Source organism: Garra rufa, chromosome 19 (assembly GCF_049309525.1).
Source record: "Garra rufa chromosome 19, GarRuf1.0, whole genome shotgun sequence".
Classification (NCBI taxonomy): domain Eukaryota; kingdom Metazoa; phylum Chordata; class Actinopteri; order Cypriniformes; family Cyprinidae; genus Garra; species Garra rufa.
Genome location: NC_133379.1, coordinates 14,723,203 through 14,738,804, shown reverse-complemented (window position 1 = coordinate 14,738,804; position 15,602 = coordinate 14,723,203). Strand labels below are relative to the sequence as shown.

The following is a 15,602-nucleotide window of genomic DNA, read 5'->3' as shown; positions in this document are numbered from 1 at the left end:
TAATGTTTGCAACGAATGTTTGTTTAATAGCCTAGTTAACATTCTTACTGAGGCTAGTTTCATATTTAAATGTATTATTTATTTGATTTATTTGAGCGTTTTGTAGGCTGCTTGTTCACTGACGGAAATGCTCAAATAAACACACGTTTGTTAATAATGTTTGGGCCTCATTTATTTTGGGTTTCAAAATAATATACTTAGGCTATGTATTTTATATATAGGCTTATATAAACAAACGTTATATATAATGTATATATATTTATTTATAAATAATTTAGATATGAATAATTTATATATATATAAACCACGCACAATTTTTTTTCTTTCTTCTTTTATTTAAATAGCCTACCCTTTATGGTGTCAGTAATTAATGTGCTGCTAATTTCTGATTTAGGAGTGATTTGTTAGTTAAAAAATGTTAGGCTACCTTATTAAAAGTATTGCTCTTAACAGACTGTGTGTTTTGTATCACTAGCGCGGTGTCCGTTCATGAAGCATAAGCTCTGTCTGCGTGAGGCGTGCCGCATCCAACTAGCAATGTTCTATTACAATTGATTAATTCTGAACGTGTTGTGTCCATATTGCACCAAAATGCAACACTGCACTCCCTCAGGTCCACAGCAAAAATCGTTTGGATGAACTGTTCTCGACATAATAAAAATGCAAATAGAAAGACATACAGAGATTCCTGCCTTTATTAGAGAGAATAATATGTTCAGCCCCTCCCACCGAAGCTTCGAATATTCAATGTTGATTACTACCGAAGCTTCGAAGCTAAAAAAATGGTATTCGGACCAGCCCTAGTTTTCCTAAAAAATTTCTTTGTGGGATTTTGGCTATATTTATTCTAATGTGACCTGTCAATGTGAAAAAAAAAAAACGTTTCCATTGCTGTTTTGTGAAATATTCCTTTTTCGAACTGAAAAACCACCTCATGCGAGCGTAAAAAGGTTTTTGCGATATATAGAAGTTTTTGCGCAATTGACGCGTTTCCATTAGGCAGATTTTCAATTCGCAATTTCATTTTGCGCAATTTAAGGGTTATGGAAACGCAGCTACTGTCTCCATCAGATCGCTCCTGTGATTAAAGCTGTGTGGTGTTGTTCTGAACAGCTCTACAAGAGTGGAGGAATCATCTCCCAGCCGTTAACGGCATGGTCTTCCTGGTGGATTGCGCCGATCACAGCAGACTGGCAGAATCCAAAACAGAGCTTGAAGTGAGAAACATTCCGTCTCCAGCCATTTCACACTTGGTTACACACTGGTGATGTGCCAGTGAACATAAGACTGCTAGATTTTTACTCTACAATTCATCAAGGATCTCCTATGTTGTGCCATACTGTACTTGTGTTTGTTGTGTTGGATATAAATAACAGGCACTAATGACAGATGAAACCGTCGGAAACGTGCCCATCTTGATCCTCGGCAACAAGATCGACAAACCTGAATCCATTAGCGAGGAGAGACTGTGTAGGATCTTCGGACTGGACGGACAGACGACGGGCAAGGTAAGACGCTTTAGTTTTTGTGTTTCACTGCACTGCTTTTGTATTGTTTTTCTATGTAAACGTCCTCTTTGTCTGTGACTGTTGTGTGGGTTTCGAGGTGCTGACTTCTTTTCCTTCATCATAAAACAACAGTTTGAAAACTGAGACTTTTATCAGATGTAACAAAACACAAGTTCACTTACTGTGATTATCAGACAGGACAGGAGCCGTGCTACAAACAATGTTTACTGAAGTTCACACATCAACAGGAAACAGCAGAGACAAAAGGCTGATTGTGAGATTTAAAAATTCATATCAGTATCGATTAAAAACAAGAATTTTTCACGCTCGCCTGAGGTGGTTTTTGAAGTGTGTGAAAAGGGTTAATGAGAAAAATGGGAAATGGAAATGCATTTTGTGAATAAATTCCTTTACACGCACCATAGTGGCTTTGTGCTGTAAGACGGGATAACTTGCATCTAAATGTTATTCTGAAATGCCCGAGCAAAGTCTGTTGTCACAGTATAATTGCATCCCAAAAGTGGCTTACACAACTGCGTTCCCAAACAGCTGGCATCCAACTGCGAAAGCAGTGACCATATTTTGCTTTCATTCTGAGTTGTTGAATGGAAACGATTTTTTGTAAACGTTTATGCAATATTACCATTTTGCGTATAAGTTAAATTCGCAGCTTTGGATTGGAAACCCGTCTACTGACAGTCAAATGAAGTCAGTATCGAGATGTTTACTGTTATCATTTAATTATTGATATCTAGTGTTTAATATAGTGCAAGGTTATAACATCTAAATAGACACATCAAATAACAGAGATCGTGTGTGATTCAGTATGAGATGATTTTAAATTCTGGTCAAACTCTGATTTCTGAAAGACTCATTTCATTCATAGAGTTACACTCCTTCACTTCTCACACTTATTATTCTCAACGATCCTCTGACTCGCATTATGCAGTAAACAGGAGGAATGTTTCTTACTATTAATCAATAGAATTTGTTACTCAGTTTGAAGGCATTATCTGAATTAGTTGTTTGTCTTTGGGGACATGCAATATTTAGTTTGACCTACTGAGTTGGATAAACATGTTCTTAGTTTCTGGTACTCTATAACTGAAAAAGGCTGAAGATAATGAGTGTTTTGTCCGCTGTGCTGAGTTGAGTGTGACATGAGTGATTTGTGTGTGTTCAGGACGGCGGTGAGCTGAAGACCAGAGCGCTGGAGGTGTTCATGTGTAGCGTGATGGAGAGACGGGGATACGGTGAGGCTCTCCGCTGGCTCTCACACTACATCAGATAGACACTGATTGGTCGAATACTGTAACTGCATGTTTATCTGTTCTTGTACGTGTGTTGTATATCTGTTGTGTAACAAAATTTAGAATCTCATTATTTTTTTAAATGACTTGTATTTAAATAATTTCATTTATGTAAATAGAAGATTTTTTTATATTTCATATATTTACACATATTTTCCCAAAACAAAGGAATTAAGTGACTGGTCTTTAACGTGTTTGCTGTTCTACATCAATAAGTGAAGCTTTGATTTCAAGTGTTTGCTGTAAACTAGCGGCTGGGAGAGTTGCTGGGGCTGTCATCAGACTGAGATGAGTATGTAAAGAACTGATTTGACTATTATAACAGATATCTGCTGATTTTGTATCTCATTCATGCTGGGCATTTTTTTCCATTGGAAAACCTGAATCCTAATGATAAAACAGTTAATCTGCAGTATAATGAATATATCTAGCAGTGTATATATAGCAGTGTTGGGGTGAGCACTCCTCAAATTTCCTTAAAAAACACAAGCATCAAGAAGTCACTGTCACTGAAAATGGAGGCGCGCCAGCATCAGACTCAAGATTGCTTTGTTAAATTGATTTCTACACCAAACTGTCAAAATAGAAAATTTGAGCCTAGTCAAGTGACCCACATACAAAACACTTTCTCATGCCTCCTACAAGACACTAAGGAGTTCACACACACACACACGCACGCACGCACGCACGCACGCACGCACGCACGCACGCACGCACGCACGCACACACACACACACACACACACACACACACACTCCAACACACACACACACACACACACACACACACGCACACACACACACACACACACACACACACACACACACACACACACACACACACACACACACACACACACTCACACTCTCATGTACACAGGTATCAGATCAGGTGTTCCTTTAGTAAATAACTTTATGTTGTACCAACAATATCATAATAAAAAGTTAGTTTTTTTCTGTCATTGTAGAAATATCAAATGTGCCAGTAGGTGCACAAGAGAAGCGCTTTTCTTTTTTGACTCCAAGGACTGGCTACAATGTTTTGAGTTTGTGAGATATGAGGTGTGTTTGTCTTGAAGCACAGCTGCAGAGCGATTGTTATTATAATATCAAACTACCACGAGTGAGAGCGATTACAGTAATTTGATGTCACACTGATCCATCTGCAGCTCCACTTCAAGACAAACAGCACTGCTTCCACTGGGTGGCGCTAACATGAACATTCATGTCATGAACCTTCTCTGTTGTGGGCATGTCCTTGAGACAGTGCACTGGAAATAGATGTAAAAAACGTGGATGTTACTTTTTACTCATAGTAAAAGCTTAGTTTAGTTTATCTGTTAAGAAGAAACTCAACAATTTGTTTCGTAAGCCAACCATTCTATCAAATTCCTCCGTCTTGTAAAACCACTGCCATTGTTTACTGTGTTTTTAACCTGTTGTCTGTTTCTGTGCATTTTGGCATATCTTTGGATGTTGGCCTGCACTAAATCTAAATTTTCTCAAAAAATAAATAAATAATATGGTCGTTTCACAATTATAATTTGTGTGTGTGTGTGTTATTTTAGAAACACACACACACACACACACACACACACACACACACACACACACACACACACACACACACACAAAAAGAAAGAAAACGGGCCAAGACCAAAATAGCTGAACACTAAGCTTTTTAACCACAATGCACTCTCCTCAGATCACTTAATGGATTGGTAAAAATGGTAATGAAGTTTTAATGATAAGCATAAACTGTTACTTTCATATAGTTTGTATAATATGATCATCTAAGATGTTTGCCTGATTGATTACAGGAAATCTGACAAATGATAAATAATTCCTTTCTTTTCCTAGTCACAGTTATGTTTAGTTCAGTCTCTTTTGGTTTCAGTTCATGGACTTTTAGTTTGTTCATAGTCAGTCCCCTTTTTTCCCCCCTTTGTTTTAGTTTCTTCTACTAATCTGTTACCATGAACACCGACTTAATCATTACAGCAGTTCCTTATTAGTTCTTCACTTCTGTGTATTTAAGTTCCTCCTTGTGCTCTCTTTCTTTGTCTGGTGTTGTTTGTGTAAGCCACACTGTTTTGCCCGTTTGTGGATCTACTTGTATTTGCTTTAAGAAAGACTTGTGTTAAGACTTGTGTTATTTTGACTCTTTATTTGTCCTCTGACTTGTTGAAGACATCTGCTTCCTGATGCCCAGAGGGAATTCCTGTTGGAGTTTAGCTGAGTACATCAACTTTGTCCTCTGGGTGGATGGGTCCTCCTTTTGAGGAGGGATAAGCTGAAGAGGAGGACAACAACACTAGCACACACGGACATACACCCAGAGCCCATCGCAGACAAGGAGCTCAGGCCTGATGTGATGAGAGAGAGTCAGAACCTGAGAGGACGGTGAGCCGCTATCACTGTGTTTTACTGTGGGATACTTGGTGGAGTATAAGGGGTATGAAAAAGGACCCCACCCACTATCCCACCGCTGAGGGTGAGCTGGAATGGGTTTTTTGCCATGTTTAGAGGAGGAAGTCTCCTTTTTCCTCCTGTTGCCATTGATCCCACTTACTACTAAGATTCCTGTCTTCATCATCACAAAGTTCGCCAAGTTGAGAATTACCTGTATCTTCATCACAATCGGCTGTGTCTTTGTTCTCAGCGGTCCAGCCCAGTTTAGAGAATCCTGAGTCGGTAAAGCACCTCCATCCTCCCTCTCCCACCTCTTCACAATCCAGCCAGTTCTTCAGCCCTTCCTCTGCTGGCTCCCTCCAGTCCCTCGACATCTCCAGTTCCCCCATTAGGTGTGCTGATCTGCCTCAGGTCCTCTAGTCTCCAGCCCTGTCTTCATCTTCTGGGCTGTTCACTCTACTTCAATCAATCGACTCTCCAGCTCTGCCTTGGCTCCTGCCTCTCTCAGCTCCTCCTGGAACTATCCTCATGCTCCTTCGGGTTCCCTCGTCCCACCGGCTCCGCTCTGGTCTATTGTCACTCTGTCTTCACTAAGTTCTTCCACATTCCTCATTCCCTCAGACTCCATCTCTGTCCTCAGTCTCCTTTTCCTAACATTAGTCCTCAGACTCTCTGGCTCCACCTGCATCACTTTTTGTGGCGACTTTGCGGTGATCTCCTTTACCATTGAAGTCATTCTGCCACTTCAGCTCTCTGTCTGTGCCCTGGACCCCTCTTCCAGCGGCTCCATCTCTTGTCCGTCATTGCCGTTGTCCCTGTGATCACCCCTTCAGCACGGCTTCTCCCACCATCAACTCCACCGTGAGCTCAGCTGTGGATCCCTGGTTGGCTACTCCTCCACTCTATCTCGAATCCAGCCACCATTGGCTCCTCTCTGGGTCCCATATTCATCTGCTCCTCCCTGTTTCCTTCCTTCTGCCAGTTTCCTACCCTTCACCTGCCCCTCGTCTGCCTCCTTTATCACCTCGGTCATACTACGGAGCAATGTACTTTACAATTAACTACATGAGCTATATACTGAATAAAAGTATTCTTAATCTTATAGTCTTTATGAGCTACTTCAAGAACATATTGTGATGATAGAAACTATTTGTATGTCATGTAGATGGATGTTTTTTCATCAAGTGCCAATTAAGGCTCTTTAAATAAACCATGATGCAAATACTTAATTAATCTCTCTTTCCTTCATCGTTTTAAAACTTCTTTTTTCTTTCAATTAGAGTTATATTAATTTACACGATTGTTTAATGTAATTAATATGAATACAACGGGACAGGGTCTGTGAGTTGTTGAAAAGCTAATTAAACCAACCATAAAATTGTAAAAATAATTAAACAAAAACATTTACTAAAAGAGATGAAATATTTTATTTGTTTAGCTGTGTGTGATGTAACCATTGTACAGGTTTAGAATGCCATGATGACAGAATTTACATTTAGATTCCAGTGATTCTCAACCAGAACATGACGTTTAGTCTGTTGAGAAGTGCTCAATCTTATTAAAACCACTGCCAGTGTTTACCATGTTTTTACCCTGTTGTCTGTCTCTGTGTATTTGGGCAAGTTGGATGTTGGCCTGCACTAAATCTGAATTTTACTGTTCCCAAAGCCACTTCCCTTTCCGCCAAAAATAATTCTCATAATGATTAGTTTCTGATATTTTACACACACAAAGAAAAAAAGAACACTATGCTTTTAATGGTCTTAACCACAAATTACTGATAAGGAAATCAGTGAGCAAATCAAGCAAATGCACTGCCCAAAAATCCTTTGCTGTCTCACAAATCAAAGACAACTGAGGATGACATTTTTGGCAGAATATGTGTGTATATATATGAGTTTGTGTGGTGTGATGAATCACGATGAAACATGAGTTAGTGATGCAGCAGAGCCATGTCTGTGAGAAATATCAAGAAACAGCTAAAAACGTCTCTTTATTGGACCACTCTCTATTCTAATTCTATTCTTGACCCTTCAAGACTTGCAATCGATTCATTGTGTAACTGCTTGTTGTCTTAAAAACAAAACTAACACTAGCTTCTCTATTCTTTTTACATTCTATTTATTTGTTTTATTTTTGTTTATTATATAATTAACAAAAAAATGCCTCTAACTCTAGCTTACTCCATTCTTTTTCTATTCTATCTGTATTTCTTTTAATTTAATATATAATTAACAAAAACTGAGACTTGTCATAGCGCTTGCATTTTATTGCTCTTTTGTTGATTTTGATTGCTTCCATTGTCCTCTTTGTAATTTGCTTTGGATAAAAGCGTCTGCTAAATAACTAAATGTAATGTAGATATAATAAATACATCTCTAGAACGGTAAAGCATGGAGGAAGATCATGTGAAGAGTTGTGGCTGCTGCTGCTGAGCTGATCACTGTCAAATGTCAATTAATGCATTAGACTGAAAGAGAATATTAAATTCACGTTAAACTCCATCTAACTGGGAGACATCTTTCATGTACTCATGAACATGAGTAAAACAACACTGATTCTTCCTCACACAAAAATCTGTCTGCAAGTTCACCCAAATGGCTTAAAGATTGAATGAAAACAAAGGGAAAGACTGTCCCATACAAAATTACTTAATCTACAGTATTTGTGCCATTTCTGCTCATTTTCTGACCAGTGGTTTATGGTTATAATGGTCAAATGTGCACAAATATAAAGCACATCTGCAGTTTTCCATCATTTAAGAAGAACAACCTCACACCATATAGAACTATACAAATCCAATCATTTGAACTCTTCATTTAAATCACATTTATTTCAGTTTTCCTTCCAACAGAAGTGCAAACTTGCCTTCTTAACCCCTTCAGACCCTGCATCCATTGGAATGGACATCACATGATTTTTTGTTTAAACCAAAAAAAAAATTATGTTGTTTATATAATATGTGCACTGACCGGTCCCTGATCAACCAATCACAACAAAGAATATGACTCCTAACTTAATCTGATTGAGCTACAGGCATCACAAAAGAGAGACATGATAACCAACTAGACAGGAAGAGGAGGAAGCCCACACTTTACCTTTTATATGCAGAGTTATGTTAATGGTAGCCTCATCAACTTGCATCTATTATAAAATTAAGACTATGAAATGATAAAATTCAAAGTTTTAAACATGTATACATATACTCCAATTCACCCACTTCAACCAAAAAAAGGGATCAACCAACATTTTTTAGATTTCATATTATCTTACCTTTTTCCACATTCTTACTGCATTGTTTATTGCTGTCTTATAGTATGTGTTCTTTTCAAAATCTTAAACACTAGTTCAACTATAGTGCACAAAATCTATTTATATGTATGGTTAAAAAATGAGGATTTTTGTTTTTCTTCAGACATGGCGTCCTTTGTAGTGGACATGAGAAAAATCTAATAAAAAATTAGTTGGCACAAATCTTACTTTTTTAGACTCATATGTTGGAGAAGAGCATATATTAAGTGGGTAAAAAAAAATTTGTTCAGTGAAAAAAATTCATGCTCTTTTCCTTTGTTTTAGAGAACTTAAAATGCTGTGTTCCTTTTTTTCTCTGATTGCTCTAATACAATATAATAATGTATATTACAATATGTAATAAAGGTATAATAATACACAATAACATTTATAATATATTCTATATAAATATTTAATATGTAAAATGATTTTTGAAGAATAGATTAGAATAGAATAGGTGGGATGTCTGCTAATGAAGTTAAACAGCATAAGGAGCACTGCTTCATTCATAAACAGCATGTTCAACTAGTGTTCAGTCCACGTTACTCAATGTTGGAGTGACGCTCCGTTCCATTCTGACGCAGCAGTGGCGTTCAGCGGCTCAGACTCATCTTGGTGAAATATAGGACGGTATTTTGTTAATTACAGATTTTAAATGAAATCCATTTGAGTACATGTTAACCCTAATTCTCAAGAAATCATCGAGTTTGTTGTATTTTTCAAACCACATGAACTTCAACTCGTCCTGAACTTTCTCCCCCCAGCAGTGGTTCAGTCCATGATAGCGGAAGTTCTGACAGCAGACCGTAGAGGGAGTGAGTGAAGTTCCAGACTCTTGGTCGAGTTAGTGTTGATCTATGTAAGACGACAGCAGAAACCCCGCACAGAGACTCAGAGATGCGGCGAAAGCAGAAGAGATTGCTGCAGATCGCGCTGCTGCTGCTGCTGGTCTTTCTGTTGCTGCCGAACGTCGGCTTGTGGTCCGCGTCTCTGGAGCGAATGTTTGACAGCTCCGCGGACGGAGCCGGACACGCGCACGTACAGGTAACGTTACCACAGCGTTCATCAGGCGTTCACACACTCTGCTTCTAGCAGAAACTCTTAACTTGTACTTCTATGGCAGTGTCGCGTGGCTAAAAGTGTCTTTGACTTCCTTACATTGAACGACAGATGAGGAACGCGACGTTAATAGAACGCTCTGCGGGAACGCGCGTGTTAGCGGTGTCGTTCTGTCGCGTCGCTCGCGTTGTAGACGGGCTTATCAACGTGTTAGTAAGATATTGGTTGATCAGTGATTTTATGGTTGTTTTGAACAAAGTTCACAGACTGGCAACAAACGGACTTTATTGACGTTATTGGAGTTACAGTTGTGTGATTCTGTCATGCAAATTAAAAACACACAGATCTAGTTCATACAGTGTTCTCTACATTCACGTAAAACAAACATTAAACTGGTTCAGTTTTCTCCTTCCTGCTTCTTGGGTCAAATAGAATGATCAATATACACATTAGCATTAAATATTGAAATAGAAAAGTATAATGTTACTCTCTCAGTGCTTGTTTAACTTTATTCTCTGCGGAAGAGCAATGTTGTTTTTTTTCTCATTATTTGAATCACTTCTTTTAAATTGAGCAAAAGAACAAATAAAAGCCATTTATTTTATTTTGAAAAATCCCTAACACTACTAGATGATCCTATGTTTTCTTGATTGTGTTGTAATGGATCAGTTCAGTTTTTTTGTCCTTAAAAATCAATGAAAAAAGCAAAGCCATTATTCTTCTTTTAGGAATTTGAAATTAATTTTACAGTAAATCTGACTTAGTCTAATTTTCTTTATTTCTTAATGAATATCTGATTGAGTGAATTTAGTACAGCGTCAACTCATTTTAACTCCTGAAATGACGAACAAAAGTGTTGTCAAAAAGTGTTAATAAGTGGAAATTAGTGCCTTCGGTTAAACTGAGGCTGTGTCTCTCTGTGGTCATGAAACATCTCACATCTTCTGATCCTGATCCTTCATCTCTGTCTCCTCTTCATCAGTAGCTGGATGGACAGGTGTGTGTCGAGCGGATGTAAGATATTCATCCGGGAGTTTCTCCTTCTCAGTGTAAATAGAGCACTCAGAGTAAAAACAGTCACTGGTTACAAGAACATGATTTTTATTGATTTAACTACCGTATTTAACTTTAAAAATATTACAAGTGTTGTTTTTGTTGTGTGCTTGTAAAGTGACCTTGAGTTTGCAGAAAGGCACTATATAAAATAAATCCATTCTTGTTATTAAAATACTAATTGCTTTAATAAAAGAGGAACCCAACAAGTAAAAGCAGAACGAGTGCTGGAGGTTTTTGTCTGAGCGGTTTGTTTTATTGGCACACATGATGGACTGTTGATATGAATATCTCTTTGCCGTCGCTGCACTTCTGTCGTCAGTCGTCTGATCTCTTACAGTCAGAACACGGACGCTGCTGTGAAAGGCTTTCCCTGCTCTATATTCCCTGACTGGCGTCATACGTGTAATATATGTTCCTCTGAGTGTTGAACAGTTATGACGGGAAGAGCTGGTGTTCGTAGGGGAAGGCTGTAGGTGGTGTTGTTGAAAGGCGGCGTTGTTCGTGGCTGTGGTTGGCTGTGGTCCAGCCGCTGGTCTGATAGCGCCTCTGTTTCCTGTGGAAGAGGCTGAGCTTCAGCAGGTGCAGGAATCATCAGTCCCTCGCTCATCCACCCTCACTGCGCTTCACTCTCTCTCTCATCACCTGGAAGAACAGTGTTATCACACCTCCAGCACAGAAACAGCTTTTCCAGTTTGGCTTCACTACCAAGTTTTTTTAGACAGTGGGATGTGCTTGTTATTAAAAGAGGTGTGACTGTTTGCATTTTAAAAACAGACACGTAGCACAAAACTATGCTGCGTCTCGATCCACCTGCGTACACTACGCCCTAAAGAATGTGCTCCGTTTCTGACCACGAAGATCCATTTGAGTGTGTAGCAGAAGAGAGAAGCTTTGAGACAAAGAACCACCGCATAAAACCCTGTTCTGTTGCCATAAAGCCGGCTGTCTGTCACATTCAGGACCCTCTTACAGCTTCAGTGACGATTCTAGATTGTTGCCACGTGATGAGATCATTTCATATTAGCAGAACAGAAATAACAAATAAACAAATTCAAGGGGTCTAATCATGCTTTTTCACCTTTTGAATGTTAGTCAGTGTGTGGTGTGTATTTTTGGGAATGAAAAACATCTACAAAGTTACAAATCTCAAAGTCCTCTCCAAAGGAAGATATTTAGTTTAAAAAAAAAAATCCTTTTTCAAGAACTAAAACGAACGGCTCCTTTTGGACGACAGCGTTTGTTTTCCGGATGCTATGATGTCACAACGCGCTCCATTAGAATATCATTCAGATAAATCTCTCTCCATCAGTACAACACAAGTCCAATCAGGGACCGAAATTAAGTTTTTGATTAAAAAATCCACCGGCCAAACTTATTTTTTACCTGCCAAAATTCTGAACAATTTAACACAGATATATCCAAAGCACGTTAACCTGTATATTATGTGTGCTCCGGACAGAGAGGAGTGACAATTAAAACATAAATAAGAAAAACAACTTTTTGGTCATTTTAGATTTTTTTATTATAACTTGGAAATGTTTTTAACGAACTATCTGATCTAGTCAGACCACTTGTTTTCTTTGTCCATGAAATCCGGCCTCCTGCTTCTGACGCAGTCTTTGTGCCACAGCAGGGTTCAACGCTAAGGAATTTTTCTACTGGCCAAAATTTTTTCTGGCCCCACCAAAAAGAAAAAAGTTAATATTTATTTCTTAGCCACATATTTTAAATGTGTCAAAAGCCAAATATAACTATACATACACTTTTTATTCAGCATAACTTTTCTTTAAATACAATTGATAATTTAAAGAATTAAAGAAGTATTTAAGATTTCAATAACTAAAAATATATGCCAGCAGGTGGCGGCACGAAACTGAAATTGATCACTGATTCGTTTGAATGCATGGTTCATTCAAGAATAAAGCAAGTTACTCTCTTTATGAATGGGAAATTTAATCATTTCACAAGATTCGTTTAAAAACACATGTTCACTCATAAAAGAAACACCGCTGTGTTTGAATGGAGACACGCAGAGCCGTTGCACATCTACAATCAAACACAGCAGTGTGACTTGGTCCAGAATAATTTTGACGACGGAAAATCAGCCAATGTAAGTCACTTAATAATAACTTCTTGTTTATTTAACTGCTGTTTTAAATCAATATCTCATTTACAAACTCCCATAAAAATATATATTAAAAGCTGTCACTCATCTTAGTTTCCGATATCACAAAGCTCTATTATAATCAACGACGCTCTCTGTACCGCAAGATCAATCTCTTATTTACACTCTCTCTACACTTTGTTTATAGACGAATTATTGAGATATATCTGTGTTACATTACTGTGCTTTGAACCCAGACACGTCGGCATTTGGCTTTGTGTATTTAGGACTTACACTACCGGTACAAAGCAGCGATTGTATTTATCTCTGCCATGGTTGATCGTGCCTTCTTGTTATTCGCGCTAGTGACGGGAAAAACTACAGCGAGTGACGCGATGCGCATATTGGCTTGGCTTTCGGTGTGAACCCAGACTGTATTCACTTTAGTGACAAGGCAGCACTGGCCCGATCGGGGGAGCATCACAGAGATCCGTGAGACTGATACTGATTAACATTACTGGTGAAAAGATTTACTCGCCTTGTGGCGGATTGGGCTTTAAAGTTAACTCGCCAGACAGAGAATTTGCTCGCATTTGGCGAGTGGCGAGTGTTAATTTCGGACCCTGAGTCCAATAAAGTGCATCGATCCATAATCTAAAGTGCTTCACATGGCTACAGAGGGGCCAATAAAAACCGATATCCATAGTTAATCTAGCTTGCGCTAACAGCTGTACAGGGAACTTGCTGCTTTGTGAAGGGGCGTGGCAGAACTGAAACGCCGTCTAAGCTGTTGGCCAATCACAATGCAGTAGGTCTGCTAACCAATCACAACACATTTGGTTTTTCGGAAGGTGGGCCTTCATCAAACCCAGAACTAATCGAGCCATTTGTGCCAGTCTGGGGAGAAAGCTAATGTAAATTATGCTAAAAATTATGCGTTTTTATAAGTAAGTAAAGACTGTAAAACTGAATAAAGACTTTGTAAAAGAGCATAATAGAGGATAAAAGAGGGTTTTTATACAGACTTGCAGACACTACAGGTAACAGTTCTAACTCTGTCCCTAAGTCTAAATTATATTAATAAAAAGTTACATATTTCATTCATTCATTCATCATTGGTTCTGGTGTTTTGTAAAGGGTCAGTTTGTTCGATTCCTCAGGTATTCTTGTCCTGCTTCACAATGAATGCATTAGAGTTGAGCAGAGACTAGCACACAGTGGTCCTCATAACATCACATGTTTTATGTGTTTCTAGAGAATGAACAGACACAAAGTGCAGAACGAAGGTGTTCGCAGGAAGGACTGGCACGACTATGCACTCATTAAGAGCGAAGCGGCACGTTCAGGTACGTCTGGTGATTCCTGCGGTGTGATAGAGCTGGACCGCAGGTGAATGTGATGATAACGTGATGATAATGTGATGATAATGTGATGATAATGTGATGATAATGTGATGATAATGTGATGATAATGTGATGATAATGTGATGATAATGTGATGATAATGTGATGATAATGTGATGATAACGTGATGATAATGTGATGATAATGTGATGATAATGTGATGATAACGTGATGATAACGTGATGATAACGTGATGATAACGTGATGATAACGTGATGATAATGTGATGATAATGTGATGATAACGTGATGATAATGTGATGATAATGTGATGATAATGTGATGATAATGTGATGATAATGTGATGATAATGTGATGATAACGTGATGATAACGTGATGATAACGTGATGATAACGTGATGATAACGTGATGATAACGTGATGATAACGTGATGATAATGTGATGATAATGTGATGATAACGTGATGATAACGTGATGATAACGTGATGATAATGTGATGATAATGTGATGATAATGTGATGATAACGTGATGATAATGTGATGATAATGTGATGATAATGTGATGATAACGTGATGATAACGTGATGATAATGTGATGATAACGTGATGATAACGTGATGATAACGTGATGATAATGTGATGATAATAACGTGATGATAACGTGATGATAATGTGATGATAATGTGATGATAATGTGATGATAATGTGATGATAATGTGATGATAATGTGATGATAATGTGATGATAATGTGATGATAACGTGATGATAACGTGATGATAACGTGATGATAACGTGATGATAACGTGATGATAACGTGATGATAACGTGATGATAACGTGATGATAACGTGATGATAACGTGATGATAACGTGATGATAACGTGATGATAACGTGATGATAACGTGATGATAATGTGATGATAACGTGATGATAACGTGATGATAACGTGATGATAACGTGATGATAACGTGATGATAATGTGATGATAACGTGATGATAATGTGATGATAATGTGATGATAATGTGATGATAACGTGATGATAACGCTGTCGTGTGTTGAAGGTGTGGGCGAGCAGGGCAGGCCGTATCCGCTGACCGACTCGGATCGTGTGGACCAGGCCTACAGGGAGAACGGATTCAACATATTCGTCAGCAATCGCATCGCCCTCAACAGATCCCTGCCTGACATCAGACACCCCAAGTGAGCCGCTTTCTTCTTCCTCTTCAATATAAACCACTGCTGCACACATCTGTCATGATTCCTGTCTGACTGCAGTGATGCTCTTTAATGTGGCTTTATTTGTACAGGACATGAAGAGCAGATACAGGACAGCGTTAGTTCAGCTCTGCTTGAGTTACAGTGACAGTAGTGCATTCTGACTACAAAAACTTTTTATTTTCTTTGCTATATATATATATATATATATATATATATATATATATATATATATATATATTAGTGGTGGGCATAGATTAATTTTTTAAATCTAGATTAAAT

General features: G+C 38.3%; 1 protein-coding gene across 1 annotated transcript; it reads left to right on the top strand.

Moving 5' to 3' along the window:
• The first annotated feature begins 9,130 nt into the window (after positions 1-9,130).
• Positions 9,131-15,309, top strand: galnt10 (UDP-N-acetyl-alpha-D-galactosamine:polypeptide N-acetylgalactosaminyltransferase 10 (GalNAc-T10)). The gene is made up of 3 exons (XM_073823960.1): positions 9,131-9,564; positions 13,995-14,085; positions 15,167-15,309. The coding sequence occupies exons 1-3, from the start codon at positions 9,418-9,420 to the stop codon at positions 15,307-15,309; spliced, it is 381 nt and encodes a 126-aa protein (XP_073680061.1). The 5' UTR covers positions 9,131-9,417.
• The last annotated feature ends 293 nt before the right edge of the window (positions 15,310-15,602 follow it).